The 18,398-nt window shown below is 34.7% G+C and overlaps 2 protein-coding genes across 6 annotated transcripts; both read left to right on the top strand.

Annotated features, from left to right (window-relative positions):
- Window positions 1-2,701: 2,701 nt before the first annotated feature.
- On the top strand, window positions 2,702-9,461 carry LOC117921357 (chaperone protein dnaJ 72). 5 transcript variants are annotated; one of them, XR_004652319.1, is made up of 4 exons: window positions 2,702-3,176; window positions 7,185-7,254; window positions 8,587-8,728; window positions 9,009-9,461. XR_004652319.1 is itself a non-coding variant. In XM_034839233.1 (3 exons), the coding sequence occupies exons 1-2, from the start codon at window positions 2,707-2,709 to the stop codon at window positions 7,212-7,214; spliced, it is 489 nt and encodes a 162-aa protein (XP_034695124.1). In that variant the 5' UTR covers window positions 2,702-2,706; the 3' UTR covers window positions 7,215-7,254; window positions 8,587-8,948. The 5 variants fall into 5 exon arrangements, 4 of the variants coding, with proteins under 4 accessions (XP_034695124.1, XP_034695122.1, XP_034695125.1 ...); XM_034839233.1 differs by lacking the exon at window positions 9,009-9,461 and having other exon boundaries at window positions 7,196-7,254; window positions 8,587-8,948; XM_034839231.1 differs by lacking the exon at window positions 9,009-9,461 and having other exon boundaries at window positions 8,587-8,948.
- Window positions 9,462-10,688: 1,227 nt separating this feature from the next.
- LOC117920915 (myb family transcription factor PHL7-like) lies at window positions 10,689-16,813 on the top strand. The gene is made up of 7 exons (XM_034838611.1): window positions 10,689-11,146; window positions 11,761-11,978; window positions 14,741-14,817; window positions 14,934-14,976; window positions 15,076-15,133; window positions 15,283-15,352; window positions 16,152-16,813. The coding sequence occupies exons 2-7, from the start codon at window positions 11,771-11,773 to the stop codon at window positions 16,602-16,604; spliced, it is 909 nt and encodes a 302-aa protein (XP_034694502.1). The 5' UTR covers window positions 10,689-11,146; window positions 11,761-11,770; the 3' UTR covers window positions 16,605-16,813.
- The last annotated feature ends 1,585 nt before the right edge of the window (window positions 16,814-18,398 follow it).

Genomic DNA, 18,398 nt, shown 5'->3' with positions numbered 1-18,398 from the left:
TTGAAATCAGCTGTCCAGAAGAAAAGGCAGCAAAAAGGAAAAAGATGGTGCTGTCACCATGGGATTGGTACTGTAGGACAAGTGGACCTTCCCCAGATAGCAATTGATGAGCTACATGATCTGCTTATATTCTTGTCTCGTCAGGACTCTGAGTCAAGGAAATATATATATACCCACCTCAGCTAAAAAACTTCGAAGAAAAAAGCGGGTCTGGATAGAGCAATGATGGATGCACTCATCCATGAAGAGAAAAAGGAGCTTTGGACCTTGGTGAGTCATTGAGCTGGGCTTAGGATGGTTTTTTTCTGGGTTGACCTGGTCCAGTCCAATTAAGATGAGCCCAACCTGGTATTTTACAGGGTTTCTTGTTGGACAAGTATCAAGATCCTAGGCCTAGGCCTAGGCCATTCTTCAATGGTTAAGGATTGAGGTCGCAATTCGAGCCAGTGGGTGGGGTTCATGTCATATTAAAACACTCGGAATAATCGAAAACATAAATTTGAATAGGTCTAATTATTAAATAAGTAGTATGTCATATAACTCATTTAATCCATTTAATAATCACATCGAGTTAAGTTCTATATAATTCTATATAATAAAGATCTCAATTATTATGCATGTTTTATAATTCAATTGATCTATTTATTAAAAAATAAAGTTAAAATGAGCTAAATAGTTTTAGAGTTATAATTAGGTTAATTAACATGATGATTAAATTAGTCAATTCAAATCAAACTCATAATACAAAAAATATATCAAATTTAAACCATATTTACGAATCATATCAAACCTTGCTAGCGTTTGTTAAAATATGGACTCACACATATTTAATAATGATACATGACTAAGCTATTCGCCTTTTGATATTTATTCTGTATCAATTTCCATAATATGAGTCACCTTATGTGTAGAGCCCATTGCCATCATGGACTTTAAATGATGGGCCTAAGACTCGTGAGACCCAATAGCCAAAGGGTATGGTCCCTAAGGTAGGAGGGTATAAAACCAAAGGTTAAGTATCTGTTCAGTCTAATCACATTTTTGAAATAAGAACAGACTTGTTTTATTTCTCGCTCCCATCGTCAGAGAGAATCCAAAAAGAGTGGTGTCCTTCACGACCTTAGAGGATTCATACCTTGTTCATTCAACACTCAAAATGGAATCAGGTTAGTTCAGATTCTGTATGTTTTCTTTTTATAGAAATATTTGACATAATTTTTTCATATGATTCAACATGCTATTTTTGTCTAATAATTGGATACAAGCAAAATGGAGTTCCAACGGCGTTAACCAAAAACTCTTCCTGCCTTGTGCTGATGTTCAAAGAGGCGAAAATTGGTGCGGGATCCCAAAAGGTGAAAAAAATCATTGAAACATGACTTACATATTTTGCTAGTTCAGTGTGGCAAGTTATCAAGCACAAGGGTGAAGAGTAGGTAAAGATTATGGGAAAAGGACACATTTTCCTCGTAAGAAGTAATGTGTGGTACATAAATGAATGACAGATGGTGGGCAAATAACCTGACAACTTATACTGTCAAGATACTCATCATTCATATTTCATGGCATTGAAATAATTGCCTTATTTATTAAAATATTTTTTTTTGTTTTTATTTATTTAATACCATGTAGTATTGTCAAGACCCAAAACTCTGTGGGTCCCTTTGCAATATGCATTGTTGCATTTTTGGCTAGCCTTAAAGGTTACTATTTAATGATTTAAAATTAAATTAATTTTAATTTATCAACTTAAAATTCATTATTTGATTTTTATTTTAAATATTAAAATTGTTTTATAAAATTAATTTAATATATTTACTTTTATTGGTTTTAATTAATGTTTATTACCATTAAACTTGATTAGTATTTACTTTCATTAATCTTAAATAATAAATTTATTTATTAAATATTCACATGAAAATACAATAAATACAAAAAATAATCACTAATATATTTATTACAAAAAATAAATTATAACCAAGTTATTATTATACCTACTTTTTCAAGGTAAGAAGGGGTAGAGAAAATGTCCTGAATCAATGTTCGTGTACCCAGTGCTATGGTGCTATAATAACTCATGTCATACTCCTATGAAAAACTTGAACGACCTTTAATAAAAAGATACTTGTACTTGAAACTGAAGGAAGTGGAAGTAAAGAATCCTTAAAGGCGTTAGACAACTCTCTTTTAAAGAACTTAAAAAAATAGTCTCGTAATTTCAAGAGAAAGGATGCCTCATCATAAAAGGAGTTACAATTACTAAGCTTAGTCGACTATTTACCAAAAACATGTCTCCATAACATCGTAAGACTATGTATTATCATATACTGATTAGATGAGAAAAAAATTGAGATTATTTTTAAATTTGAAGTCATGAATATAAAATATATCTTCGTTAGGTGTCAGGAAATGAGAGAAAAAATATTTAAAAATATGAATAAATTAATTATTTTGATTTAATATTTAAAGTTATTTTTAATTTTATAATGTGATATTATTTCATTTTATTAAATATATTTAATTTATTTAATAACTTAAATAAAAAGAAATTATTAAGCCATTAAATTTATTTATCAAACGCCCCAAGTCGCCCAAAACAGTTAGGTGAGTTTGCCTCGCAAGCCGCCCAAGTTTCACTCTAATGAAAAGATTTTAGCTAAGAAAGTTCGTTAATTATTGAATTGAGGCGCCAACGGAGCGGATACGATGCTGCCACGTAGTATCCTGTGCGCCTTCGTTGCTTGCGTTGATGATTTATTTAAAGATACAAAAGAGGGAGATTATGCGATTATGGATCACTACGAGGCCTTGGGGATCGGCCGAAACGCCAGCAAAGGAGAAATAAAAGAAGCGTTTCGGAAGTTGGCTCTGAAATATCATCCAGACAAGCACGCACAGTCGCCCAAGGCCGTGAGAGACGGCGCAACTCTCCGATTCAAGCAGGTTTCCGAGGCCTACGAGGTCCTTTCCGACGATCGCAAGCGCTCCCTCTACAATCTCCGATCCTCCACCGCCCCACCCGGATTTTCAGGTGGCTACGCCCACTCCTATCATTATAATAATGAAAGACCTAGGTATTCATCTAGGCCCAATGCCGATGCCTTTGTTTCCAAATTTGAGGTGGTTCTTCGCTTCCTGACCACTCGCGCGTTTCTACTCAACGTGGCCTTTGCTGGGTACTGCTTTCCCTCTCTTTCTTTTGGTTTGTGTTTGTTAGGGTTTTTTGGATTGAGGTTGAGTTTGGTATGTTTTATGCGTATCCGATGCGTTTTTTTTTCTCGCGGAGACGATTGAGGGTGTGATTTTTTGTTTGCAAGAAGATTTTGATATCAAGCTTGTTTTACAAAACATTGGTGCTGATATTGGTTGAGAACATGCTTCCCTGAAAGAGTAATTCTGCTTATTTTTTTAATGGATTGTCCAACAAGGCTCTGGTGTATGTCATTGCGTCTGCTCTTCATTCTATTTGGAGAGTTCATTGAATTAGAGTATCGCTTTTCCTATAAAAGCAGTACTCTTTACCCCGTTAATAGGAGCCTGTTTTTGTTTTAGTACACTTTGTGAAAATGCCTTGCCTGAAACTTAAGGTAAGGGGCACACTAGCTTGTTGAACTGTACATCCCCACTTTTTTGCACAAGGAAGGTATATGCTTGTTTCACAAGCACTGAACTCACTAAAAACCCTAAAATGACAGTGCCTCATTGCAGGCTCATGACTCTGTTCAGATAACAGATAGGTGTTTTTACTGGGCCCAAGTGACCTTCTTGGAAATCTGTAACTTTCGGAAACAAATTGGAAAATAGTGTGAGTCATAAATGTTTAAAGGTTAGGTTCAAAAGTTTTATGTTGGCTAGCGATGTAACATTACCCTCCTACTTCCTCCAGCTTGGTATTGCCCCTGTAAAGGGGTAAGTTGGCGATTGAAGTTATGGAGCAACAAAATATTCATTCCATAAGGATTTTCTAGTTTGGAAATAGAAAAATCGGGGAGAACTCCACCTTACAGGTGCTGCTGAACCTAGATTGGGCCTGTTGGCTATTTGTATCAAGTTCCATCTTGAGGAGTCCTTTTGTGGAATTACATTTTACGAATAGCATTACATTTGACAATCTTAGGGGGGTGAGAAGCAAGAATTTTGAAACACAGAAAATTTGGTTGCTCTCGAAGGCAGAATCTCATTGGGAAGTAATGAGGTCATAGAGATCTAACTTGAAAGAAGACTGTGGGCTGAGGAGAATATTTTTAAAGAAGTTAAAAATAATGGGTGGAGGCAGGCAATTAATAAAGAGTGGCTTACAAGGAACAAAGAAGAAATTCATCAAAAATTTTGATTTTGAATTTTAACATTGTTATGAAGGATCTAGGTATGATGTTTGAGGAGATTTTCAAATACCTTTTGAATCTTTTGTAAGGATTCTCAAGATCAAATGGTTTATTTATGTTGGCTGCTCATGTGATTTGAATAAATTTTGGGGCTGAAAATAAACTTGGAAAAATGAGAATTGATCCCAATAGTGGGGGTAGCTATTGTGGAGAAGTTGATGATTGAGTTTGGTATGCCTTTGGATGCTTCTTTTGGCTTAGTTTCAGTATGAGATAAGGTGGGACAGAGGTTTCACAAAAGATTCTCAACATGGAAGAGGCAATATGTCTCCAAAGGAGAGAGCCTCGCGTTGATTTGAAACATATTATTTGGTATGTCTATTTACAACATGCCCTTATTTTCTATTCCTAGAAAGGCAAGGTTAAAACTAGAGAAGATTCAAAGAGATTTTTTATGTGGAGGTGGGACTTTAGAGAAAAAGTTGCTTCTTATAGGATGGTCAATTGTTTGCATGGATAGGAGTAAGGAGGGATAGGGCATTGAAAGTCTTTCATCTCTTAATTGGGCTCTTCTTGGAAAGTGGAGTTGGAGATTTGCTTATGAAAAGGACGGTTTTTGGAAAATAGGAAGTATGAGAAGGAGGAAAGGGGTTAGCAATTGTGTAAAGTGAGAGATGGGTATGGGGTTGGAGTTTGGAAAGATATCAGGAAGGGTTAGGACCTCTTTAATAGTAGAGTTGCATTTGAAGTGGGTAACAAAATGGTGGTGAAGTTTTGGAAGGACACATGTTGTGGGAAGGAGTCCTTGTGTGCGTCCTTTCTTTCTTTGTATGCTTTAGCTTCGTTCAAAGATGTTTAGGTGACAAATTTATGAGATGAGACAAGTGTAGTGAGTTTTTTGGGATTTGTGTTTCTTTAGGCACTTAAATGATTGAGAGTTGAGTAGTATTGAGATTTTTATCTCAAGATTACAAGATAAGTAGATGGGAAGGGAAGATATCGATAATATGATTTCGAATGAGTTGAAGAATGGAGTTCATTGCAATGAAATCCCCTTACTCTGCTGTGGAACCAAGGAGGTCAATCCCCTTCCCATAAGACATCATTTGGAATTCATAGGTTCTAACTAAAGCGAGTTTTTTTGCTTGAGGAGTCAATTGCAGAAAGTATTGACATTAGATTAGATTCAAAGATGAGGGTGGTTGTTGACAAACAAATGTTATCTATGTAAAACCGAAGGGGAATCAATTGATCATATTCTTCTTCGATGCACTAAATCAAGGGCTCTATGATAGTTGTTGTTCTCCTTGTTTGGTGTATTTTGAGTGCTATATTCCATAGTTAGAGACACTCTTTTAAGTTGGCATTACTCTTTTGTAGGGAGAAAAAGGAACAAGGTTTAGCAAGCGGCTCCTCTATGCATTTTTTGAACATTGTGGAAGGAGAGAATTTGAAGAGTGTTTGGAAATGAGTAGTCTGAGTGTAAGTGAAATGGTTGTTCTTATGTAATTTGTTAGCTTGGGTTGGTATGTATATAAAAGAATACTTAATGCCTTTGATTGATTGGGATTTGAGAGAAAGAGAGAGAGAGAGTTATTTTTTGTCTCTCTTTTTTGGCTTTGCCACTTTGTGCCCATTGTATATGGCCTATGTACTTTGGTATACATCTTTCCCTTTTTGTATGTATACAACTTTTATTGCCTATCAAAAAAAAAAATTGTGCCTCAAATTAGGTGGCAATTTGAGAGCAGATGAGTTTTAGTTCTCATTCAAGAGGTCACCAAACATCCTGATGCATGAAAAGGTGTGTCTTTCTTTAGGGTCTGATTACGCTTATCCAGTTTTATTGGCACCTAGGCCACTTATTTCTTGTTGTTTAAGGTTTGCCATGCATGGCTCTAATATGTCATCCAAAGATTGAGGGTGGTTTCTTTCTTATTTATTTATTTATTTTTTAGGCAATTAGAAAATATATCAACAGTGCCTAGTAAACAAGCACACGTAAGTACGCATAATGTATACAATTGGCTTGCCAAAAGGCAAGCAAAAAGAAGATTGATGGTGGTTTAGGCAACATGAATTAATGAACAACGGACAGAATTCTGAGTTGGCGTGAGGAGGTTGGTAAATTGATACCTTTTTCTGCTTACATAACGATTTATAATTTGAAATTACTCCAGCTAAAAATGGACAGAAATATGAGTTGGCCTCAGGGATGGGTGAGTGCTGCACCTAGGCCTTGGTTCATGTGGTAAAGGGGTGCGGGCTCTAGAATTTGAATTTGATGTCTATTTTTATGTATGACAATAATGAAGGAAAAGAAAAAGGAAAAGGAAATCAATTGCTTATCAATGAATATCCTAGACTCAGATAAGATCTGTTCAATTTTTGGGTACTTGACCTGATTTTCTCTAGTCGAAAAAAACCAGTGGGTTTTTTTTGAAATATTTGTGTCAAAGGGACAAGATAATCCCCACATTTGGAAAAACGATCTCCACCTATTGAAAATTGTAAATATAATCTCAGTTTACACTTTTACCCATACACTTTTTTTCAAAACACGCCTGAATGTGAGATGGGGATAAAAAAAATTGATGAAAGGTATTTTTGTCTAAAAAAGATTATATTTCATGTTTCTAAAAGATGAAGATTATTCTTTTGAATGTGTGATTGTTTTATCTCTTTTAATCAAATAACATTTATTTTCTTTACATTCTTGAATGGTTTAGAATTATGTCAAGTCGCATGACATCCTGCTATTACTTGATCTTGATTAAAGTATCTGCCGCAATAGATATAGTAAGCTTGTTGGATAGTTCTTGGTTGGAAATGAATTTGCTGATGCCGAACTTTCTGCAGTGCTTTATTAGGTGGTATGGCGATAATTGATAGGAGTGGGGAGACACTATGGAAGATGAACAATTCTGGGGTACGTGTCTGATTTTTCTTCCCTGTTTAGATCTCTTAGCTTGAGATACTTGCACTTAATTTTTCCATTATGTCTGACTGTTACAGTTACTGATCCCCTATGCATAACCAACACATTGCCCCACTGCAAACACCTCAGCACCTTAAACAAAAAAGTGGGGGTGGGGGAAGGGGAGGGGGAGGAGGAGGAGGAGGAGGAGGAGGTTTGTCTGGGGGTTTTACAGAATCCTTTGTCACCATGCTTTGATGGCTTTGGCATAGCATGGTAGTTCATGGCCCCTAATAATTAACTGCCTTTACATTTTTTATTATGGATAAATTTTCCCTGAGGTCAAGCTAATTTGACCGTGGAAACTAAATACTTGAGAAACTGCATGCTTGAGATAATGCCACATGCCATCAATTTGCGTTCTGTATATCTAATTTTGCTTCTTCTTTTTTTTTTTTTTCCTTTTTTGTTTTTTGTGGCAGACATTGTCACAATGCTATGTATGTAGCTAGTTTTTATAGCCAATTAGATAGTGTCAAGTCATCTATTATATAAGATCCTTTTTTCCGGTTGAGTGCTGTTGGCTAAGGTAATTTCATTCATAAAGAACAAAGCAGTAGCCCGATATCCCCCAAAAGCTGATTTGTGCTGCCACAATTTTCACATTAGTTGAAGATTTCAATCCAAAAAGAGTGCAAGATATGTGACTCTTATCTAGCTTGAGAAGCATAAGATAAGGCCCCTAGGGAGTGGCAGATTTTTAAAAGAAAAGAGTCTCAATCATATACATTGATGCCATGTGAAGTCACATACTAACTAGAGTGACATCAGTTGGAGAATGGACCGGCCTATTCTAGGTCATTATACGTAAAGATCAAAGATCGACTTTTAGCCCGTCTTGTTTTGCAAAGATTATAGATTAGCTCACAAGACATATTCAGGATGATTTCCCATGGTTTATATTAGTATGATTACATGAACTATGTGGAAGCATCAAGCGGTTAGAACATATGATGAGATTCTAACTCTTAAGTGGAATTTATGTTATAAACCCTTGCATAAAATTTGAGAAGGTGATTGCATTGCTGCATTTAATAACAGCTGACATAGGATTGCTCGAGATATCAGAAATCTCATGAATCCATTAAAGGGGCATATAAAATAATACCACATGACGGTAATAGGGTGTTAGAGCATGCGGATCATTTTCTTGGCCTTCATTATTATGCCCCAAATGCAATATTAGTTTCACACTGAGTATTTATCCTTTTTTGTCTGCTTCTTTGCTCTTTGGTTGCAACGATCCAGATGACTTTAAGTGGGGTTTTTTTTTTTTGGGTCCAGAAATCATTTGACGAAGCCATGGAGTCCATTGGGAAGGCAAAAGCACATAAAGATGACATGTAAAAGGGGCTATCCATGATTTTCATTGTATGCTTTCCTCCCATCAGATCAAGAGCAGCAGCACGGAGTCCCAAAAGCGAAGGTTGAGAACTGTCTTTGACCCAAGTAAACCACATGCTCTACAAAATGGTCCTTCTACCTGTTATATATTTATTAGCTCTCGCATATTTTATTGGATAAAATACTCTTTTTCCATACAATTAAGCTGATGTATTATAATATAAACTCAGTTCAAGCCAGTGAACAACTGTAAATCAAAATTCCAACGCAGATTAATACAAGTAGATTATTGTTTCGTTGCACTCTGGCAAGTGTCTTTACTCTTATTTCCAGCTTGTTCTTTTCCTCCCCCGTTTTCTCAGGAACACAAATGGCCGAGCCTGCTCTCTCTCTTGTCACACGCACACAGAGTAAATCAATGTTGTGACATCACTGACATGGAGCCAGACGGGTTCAGTGATAGAAGGGTCTGTCATCCAGTGAAACAATTAAATGAAAGCAAATCTCAAAGGTTGACCATAGGCAAGAATTCTTGTTCTGATTCAGAAGAGAGTTGGAAGCTTTGTTAATGACTGAGAATGGAGAATTGGGTATTAGCTAGCAGGTATTCCTTCCTTGGTGGACCTTGTAGCTCAGAGTCGGTCAGTGAAAGCTCCATTGATATAAATGCTTGGCAGGTAAAGAAATTTAAGCTTTTAACTCTTTTTCACATTCGCGAAAGGGAAAACTGAAGATGGGAGATGGGGCCAGTCTGTCCGCGTGGGAACACTTCCTCGTTTGGGTGCATAAGTCCATTAATATGATGGAATTGCTCATGGTTTTGGTCGCTACTCATCATGCCTGTGTGGGGGATCTTCCACTATTGGGTTGGTCGCCTCTCACTGCCCCTGTCGTTTTTCTTGTCTTTGTACCTAACGTTGAATAGGTCAAAAGTTTTAGTACAAATGGGTCACATCTATGTAAAATCCCCAAATATTAAAAAATAAAAAAAAATAAAAAAAATAAACGGGTCTTTGAAAATGTTTTCATAAAATAGTGACAAAAATGATCATCTCAATAAACAGTTTTTGAAAAATAATTTTATGATTATTTCTAATATGAAAATCTGTTTATTAAGAATATCTCATAAATATTTCTTAAACTAATTTTACTTGAAAATATTTTTTAAACATAATTTTTATTTGTAGATATTTTTTAAATCACTTTCTTTTTACTGTGGTTTATTTTCAATCATTTTTATATTTATATTATTATTTTTTTAAACACATCATATTTTCATAAAAGATTCAATTTGAATGTTTTTTTTTGTTTTTAAAAATAGAAAATTAGTTTTAAAAACATTTCTTAAAATATGATTTCATGTTTTTTTATAAAAAATTTCACTTTGATTTTCAAGCATGACAATGAGTAGATTAGTTAAGATGAATATTGGTAAGTGTGAATTTAGTAAGAGTTCGTTTCACAATCATTTTAAAAAGCGAATATAATAAAATTTTAATCATTTAAGTGCATGAAAGATTAAAAATGTTTTCTAAAATCACTTTCAAACACATTTTAAGTAGTTTTGGTTTTGAAATTGAATCTTATAACTAATGATATTTTAAATTTACTAAATATTAATTATTGTGAGGTAGTTAACACCCGAGAATTGGGACCATGGAAAGTTCCTCATTTAAAAGAAAAATAAAATCTTCAAGCATGACAATCTTTTTTTTTTCACTTGCATGTACTTGTGAGCACGATATGGATAATAAGATTTTCACCAAGATAATATAATAAAAGTGTGAAAAGGTATTAGATGTGATTAGATTTGTTTATGGAAATGCATCTTCAAATGGCCATAAAAGACATCACTACAATAAGCTTTTATCATTTTCAAAACAATCGATGGCTGTAGAATACTAGAATGGAAGGCGTGGGACCTACTCCAAACCCTAACCGGCCAATGATATTTATAAAAAACTAAAACCAGGTCCCACATCGAAACCCTACACCAACCAAAAACGTCCATATAAATGCCGCCGTCCTTCCTACGCTATCTCCTGTTTCTCTCTATTTCCCAGTCTCTTTCCCACAGAAAATAAAAAATATGGAAGGTCTCTCCTGAAACTGCTGCCACACCAGCCAATCCTAAACCCTAATTTCCCCCTCCCCCAAATTTTACTCTACCAAACTCCAGAGATTCTCCTGCCTTTTCCCTTCCTCGACGTCTCTAACTACCCCCCTTCTCGACGCTTTTAAGTTTTAACCCTCTCTTTTCCCCTTTCCACCCCCTCTCCTCTTTCTCCGATTTCAATTCTTTCCCAATTTGGTTGTGCCACCAAAATCTCCCCATTTTTCAAAGTTTTGTGTTGTGAATTCAATGCCCCTGTGAATTTGGGGCGCTCTTTTTGGATGTTGAAAATGAGATATGAGGCCGTTCTTGATTTCCCTGGAGCTGAATGACCTCATAAATTCTAGGCTCTCTTACCTGCTTCTCGGCCTTTTTAACTCTTAGGAGGTAATCCTCCCCCCTCTTTCTTTTTCGCGTGGTGAATTTTGTTTTTTTTTGCTAATTTTGTTTTCAATATTGGGTCCAGTATATAATGAATTCAAGAGTTCTGTAATTCAACTTGAATTTTTTTCCTGTCAAAATAAAAAAATTATAATTTCAATTTTGAAAATTTTGCGTGTACCCTTTTCGCTAAAAATGGGGTTTCAAGTTGTTATTCCTTTAAATTGTGGATACTTGTGTAGTTTTGTGCAATTCTGATGTCTGGGTTGCTAATAGAAAGTGGAATGCTTTCTCTTGGTGTGTGTTTGTGTTGGATCATAAATATTAAGTTTGTTAAGGGACACTGCTCTTTCTTTCACCTTGAATGGATATGTGGTTTTGTCGTTAACCGGGTGTATTGATGGCTGATTTGGTTGTTTCAGATGAAGTATAGTTCTAGAAAATACTAGTTGTAATGGTTTTGTCTCGTGAGAATTGGAGAAGTTTTATTTTTAATGTCACATAGACAAGTGAGGAGATCTTGAATGTATGTTTTCTTGACTGTTTGTGTGTGGAATGGTTAGACATCCTTAAACTCAGAGTGAAAATTTGTGGGTCTTATTTTATTTCTGAAATTGCAGACTGTTCAATATGTATCATCCCAAAAAATTTTCAACTGCAAGTTTAGTGCCGCATAAAGCTCAAGGTAGTGAACCACTTGCTACTGTTGGGGCCTTGGGTGGATCATCTGTTAAAAATTCAAATCCGACTGGGGGAAGTGGAAAGCAGCGGCTGCGATGGACTTCGGATCTTCATGACCGCTTTGTGGATGCCATAACTCAGCTCGGTGGACCAGATAGTGGGTATTTTCTTTTAAGTAATGAATTTATGGATGTCATGACTCTTTCATTGGTAAAACCGTGTAATTGAATTTCTATATTTTTAGATTATATTTTAGTTTTTGTTGGCTTTTATATTGTGTTTTTCTTGATTGTTGTTAGAATGGGAGGTGGTAGACAGATGTAGTTGCTTATTTTAATCTCTAAAGGATATTTGAGCTTGTGAGGTTTATATGTGAGTTCTAAAAGATGGCGGGTGGCAAATTGGCAAGACCTAGTTTTTTTTTTTTTTGTAACAATTTTATTCATCCTACCAAATTCTGGTGTTCTGTTTACTTGGTAATGCTTGCATTGCATTTGGTAGGGGACAAGAGAGGCATAGAGCAGGGGGAATTTAAAAATCCCTTGTTTGTGGTGTTTATTTACCAAATTAGGAGAGAAGGTAAGAGAAACAAGGGAATAGGGGGAACATTTGGGGGTATTAAGCATGGTAAAGAGCAAATGGTCTCTCTTCATGAGAAACTTTGGCATGTTCTTAGCCCAGAGATTAGTCTCCATTTTGGGAAGAGCATCTTAGAGAGAATCGAATCAAGTTTGATAGAAAACTTGAAATGGGGTTGTTATTCACTGTAAAATTTGGGACATGGCATAGGAATAGAAAGCAAATGGCCAAAAGGGATTTTCCAATGACATTCCTAGGAGAATCAAGACCAAATTTGATAGGAATAATGAAACTGACTTGTTTTATAATAAAATTTCTTGACTGATTTCGGCTTACGAACTATCCAAAGTGAATTTAGGAAAAGCTTTCAATGACAACCAAATTCAATTAGTGTTATGAAATACTAAAATGAAACAAACATGTTTAAAGAAGCATAAAAAAGGGCAATATTTAGTAGTTGGCAGGATTTTTTGTTTTATTTTATTTTTATAATCCGGTTCTATAGAAAAGTTTAAAACATGTCGAGCCATTTTATAAAGTTTTAAGTCCATTTCAAAATCAAACAAGTGGAGAGCTCTCTTTTTTGGCCTAAATTTTGCATGCTTTTGTCCATGAAAGTAACCAAATCATGTCAAAAAAAAGGAAATATGTTAGAAAACATTTAAGGAAAATTCATATGAAGGAACATATTTTTGGCATGGTTTTGAATGGTTTAGCATAAGGTCCTTGTGAAGTGTGTGGATAAGATCTCCTTGTGGTGGGGTTGAGGTGGTGGTGGTGTGTTTGTGCTAGGGGAGAAAAGGAGGGGGTGGTTCATTGGCCTGGAGTAAGGGTTTGCTTGAGAGCTTTTACCATGTGGAAAGACATTTAGGATGTGAGAGATTTTTCCAGAATATCCTGTTCTTTCAGTTGGGGATAGGCTTGCCTTGAAGTTTTAGCATGGTGAGTGTGTGGTTATTAGTTTCTATTGACTTGTTTTGATTAGCTGAGCTCAAATTATTGTCGATTATCTCTTGGCCAGTATCAGGGAATTTTAATGATCCACCGGTATGGAGGAGTCCTATCTTAACTAATAAGCATTTCATGAACAAATCATGTGAAGAAGAAAAAAGGATGAATATAGATCTTTTAATTCACTGTTCAATAGCCTGAGACGCATCATCCAAGGTTTTCCCATTATTTGGAGTCCTTTGGGTACTCCAATGAACAAGCAGAAAAGTGTTTTCTAGATCACATGGCAACTTCATTGGGCAGAATAGAAAGAAGCTGTGGAGGACTGATCCCCTTTGCCTATGAGAAGCATTTTAGACAAATGATAAATGAGGTCTTTTTTAAAAAGAAGAAAAAAGAAAAGAAGAAAATCTTTTTGAAAATAAAAGGGTCTAAACCTAGAGGATAAGGATTTCAATATGCACTTTTGGTGGTTTAGGAATGTTCTTTCGTACTCATTTAATTCAGGGACAACCTCTTCCTGACTGCATTGTAAGTATTAATCCTTGTATACCTTTGGAGATAGGGCAAGAGTACATCATACTTGAAGGATAAATTTAGGAGGGAGGGAAAGACAGTTGGAAGTAAGACTTTTGAGTTTAAAAAGCTAGGGTAGAGGAATTACTTTGTTTGTTCTTCCCTTTCCATTCTCTCTAAAATTTGGCAATTCTTCCCAAGCTTTTCCCTTGTGCTTCATAGGTTTTTGTGAGGAATTTGGTAGTCTTGGGAGAGCTTAAACTTAAGAATGTGGTTATTTGTAGATGAGATATGGAATTTATAGGAATAAAATTCTCCAATAGGGGTACTTTTGGGAGCGTATGGATCAAAGCACGTTTGTTGCCTTAGATTGCATATGATGTGCTGCTTGTGATTGCAATGTGGTTCATTGTGGAAGATTATTGATTCAGAATTATAAGTTAAGCCAGTGCTTGTGATCACTTTTTATGTCTGTTTATTTCGTTATTTTTCAAAATATGTTTCTAAGTGTACATGGCCTGTTTTGTCATATATCGAGCAAATCACTGTCGGTCACACGCAGATAATTGCACCTTGCATGTCAACATGCATCAGTAACATAAAATTTATGATTTGGAGTTTGGAATTCAACTTTAGATGTCCTCTGCATGCAACGGAAGTTGCAGAAGTTTAATCGATCATAGCTTTTTTATGGATTAATGAATCTTATGTTTGAGGTTGGATTGATTAGAAAGTTACTTGAGATTGTGCAATGGTGTACTCATAGCAATTCCTATCTTCTTCCTCAATTATTCTTGCTCCTATGACTTTAATGGATTTTTCTAGAATTATTTTCATTTATACCTTTTTCTTCCTTTCCATTTTTGTTTTCAGGGGCAACACCAAAAGGTGTGCTAAGAGTGATGGGTGTACCTGGACTTACCATTTATCACGTGAAAAGCCATTTACAGGTATGATTATCTTAACTAATACCATTTTCTTATGCACATGCCAATACATGAATACACACTTATGGATCTGCATTTGCGGAACTAATGCAATTTATCTGCATCATTCTTTTATGTAGAAGTATCGCCTTGCGAAATACCTGCCAGAATCTCCTGCTGATGGTACATATGCATTCCCTTCCCCAATTTAATAGCAGCATTTTGTTTCACCTTCTAGGCATATATGAATCTGAAGTTGGAGAAAACCTGGCTGACTTTTAGGTTCTAAAGATGAAAAGAAAGGATCTGGAGACAGCGGCTCTAGCATGGATTCTGCCCCGTGAGTACCTTTATTTCTTCCAATCCTATATTTATTTATATGCATATCTATCCCTCTGTTTCCCATGACGTGTTTTTTATTGAAGAAGTAAGAATTTTACAAGGTATGACTCTTATTTATGACATTTGTCAAAACCATTTATCCTCCAGGGGAGTGCAAATTAATGAGGCACTGAGGCTGCAAATGGAGGTCCAGAAGCGTCTTCATGAACAGCTCGAGGTTTGGTCTTAACTTCTCTCATTGTTATTGATTGCTGAAAGAGGACAATGTGATCTATAATATCATCTCTTTAATAGGTTATTCTTACTTTATATGTTTCTCATAGTTTTGCTGTCAGTGGATGGGAGGGGGTATAGTGGCTTTGGTGTAGTCTGTATTTGGTTTGTGTTGCTATTTCAAGTGCATAGGCTGAAACCAGCAATGGTCAGATTAGGATTTACACACACACACAAGAAGAAGAAGATAAAAAGGTGAGAATAAGTCCACATGCACCATAGGTTTATTTTTAACCAAGAACTTGAAGTTTAACCAGCTCATGGTCTGTCATTAGCATGTTGCACATGGTGAGTTGCTCTTATGTTGTGGACATGTATGGTCATCAGTTTTACCAAGGCTGAGTTTGGCAAATGAAAACTGCATCCAGTTAATACTTCCAGAATTCTTATACTACTCACTGTTTGACGTGGAAGAAGTTTTATATATACCTTGTGGAGATCAAACTCATTAGCAGAATTGAGGAAGATAACTTCCTTGCAAATCAGCATTTTATATTGGCTCCTCTATAAGCTTTTTATACTGGTCCTTCATGCATTCACATCCCTTCTCATGCTTAGACTTGTCTGGAATGATCTCCTGATCTCTTCTGTAGTAACAAACACATTTAATGTAAAAAATAAAAAACGGTTAGCAAATCTACAGTTTGAAGCTTTCAGGTTTGATGAGAATAGGTCCTGTGCTTTTCTTGAGTTTGATTATCCCTGATTTGCTATAATTATCCAACTAAATGGATATATTGTAGGTGCAAAGGCAGTTACAGATGAGAATAGAAGCACAAGGGAAGTACTTGCAGAAGATCATAGAGGAGCAGCAGAAACTAGGGGGTGCATTGAAAGCCTCTGAGGCGGTACCATTGGTTGATGATAAGCAAAATCCATCTCAGTCAAAGCCACTTCCTGATGCCTCTATTGGGTCCTCGTCTCCTCGGAAGAAACAGAAGGTCGACGATGGGATGACACATGATTGCAATCCTCCCCTCGATCCACCAAAACCTGACCATGGTTGCAATCCTCCCCTCAATCCACCAAAACCTGACCCGAAGCATGGTTTCATCGATCGGTGGGATCGAGACATGTATGGGAATGATGGTGTGTTTGGATTCAACTTGGAAATAGAGTTCAAAGAGCAAGAAGATGGGGGATCTGAGCAGAGAGCAGCACCTCTGGAACTGGAGCCAATGTGTGGTTCAAAATAGGGAGAGCCCCAGATGTTGGCATTGTCCTGTGATATTGTTGTTGATGTAGCAGCAGTTTTAAACCATGCTTTTGTATAAATCTTGTAATCCATTTGTAATTATATTTTCAAATACAGTATCCAGCTCCTCATGCTTACAGTCCTTCTAGTGCTTGAGAGGCAGATCAGCAACAAGTTATGTTGCTGTTTTCAATCATTTATATTGCACTCTGTCCTGAATGTTTGTGAAAAATGTGTAAAAAATAATAATAATAATTGTTTGGTATCCAAGACTTTGAAGTTGATCCAAAATATTTTCCAATCTTAACAAATTTTAGGTATCTAATACAATCTAGGGTAAATTACAAAAATGGTAGATCAAATTTTACATTTTAAATTATTTGAAAATATTTTAATTTATTTTTGGTCAAATAAATGTAGTATTTATGTGTATAACTATAGTTATCAATTATGATTTTATGCTTAAATTTAAAATATTTTTCTTTAATTTGCTTTATATATAAAATTTTGTTATTTTATTTGAAAATATTTTAATTTATTTTTTTTCAAACAATTTTAGTATCATAAATTTATTATATTAATTAATTATTTTCTATTATTAATATGTAAGTGGTTATCAAATTTATGTTATTATTTTTAAAAAATAAAATATGAAATTGAATAATTTTGTTTTACATATATAGTATAATAATTTTAAGCATTTTTTTTTTTAACTTTTAGTCTTTTTATAAGGTTTGCTTTTTTTTTTTCTTAATTTTATATAAAATTATTTAGATTTAATTTTATTAAAAAAATTGGCATTATAAAATTATTGTATTAATTATTTAAATACTATAATATAAGTGGTATATAATATGGACATATGTAACTCCAATTTAAGGTTAAAATTTATAATAATTTTAGTTTAAATATGGGATGATTTGTTCATAATAAAAAATATAAACAATGAAATCTTCTCTCACATCACTTGTAAATGCCATCATCTTAGGCTTAAATGTAATTTTGAACTTAAATTTTAAAAATATTGTTAGTGATTATGACTTTGATAATTTAAAATAAAAAAAAAAATTAAAATTAATTTTATCACATAAAAAAACCTTACACTCTGTGATGCCCATGTGGATATGAAACACTAATTTAAAAATCAATACTACGTTAGAACATGATATATGGTTGGGTATAAAAAACAAATCTAGATAAATTAAGGAACTTGAAGATGATAGTAATAGGAGCAACAACATCATCAAAGAATACGAAGAATTCTATCCAAGGTTATGTCTTCTTTCAACTACCCTAATAACTTTAATTTGAATTTTTCACTTGCAATAGTAGCTATATGGGGATCAAAACTTCTTTGTTCGAGGATTTTTGGTCTCGCGTTTTGATGCTTAGTTTTCATAGTTAATTTTATCACATGAGGTGTCAAGATTAGTTTAAGTCACTTTAAGTTCATTGAGTTCAAAATTAAATAAGATGATGATTCTAAGAAATACTTTTAAAAAGTGTTATTTAAAAAAAAAAAATGCCTAGTAAAATTTAGGAAACACTTTAAAAATATGAAAAATCACATGAAGTGTTTTTTAAAAAAAATAACTTGATAGATAATTATCGTAAAAACACTTAAAGGGAAAACCCTTTTATTTATAGTATTTTGAATAAAAACACTCTTAAACATACTCTTAGAGTACATTAAGTAGTGTTTTGTCATATGTTTCTTCAAAAAACATTATAAGTGATTTTTCAATATTACAAATGATTTTTCAGATGTTTAAAATTATTTCCTTAATTGGGCTAA

The sequence above is a fragment of the Vitis riparia genome, chromosome 8 (assembly GCF_004353265.1).
Source record: "Vitis riparia cultivar Riparia Gloire de Montpellier isolate 1030 chromosome 8, EGFV_Vit.rip_1.0, whole genome shotgun sequence".
NCBI classification, from domain to species: Eukaryota; Viridiplantae; Streptophyta; class Magnoliopsida; order Vitales; family Vitaceae; genus Vitis; species Vitis riparia.
Note: the sequence above shows the minus strand (reverse complement) of the source record. Positions and strands in the feature narration are given on the sequence as shown.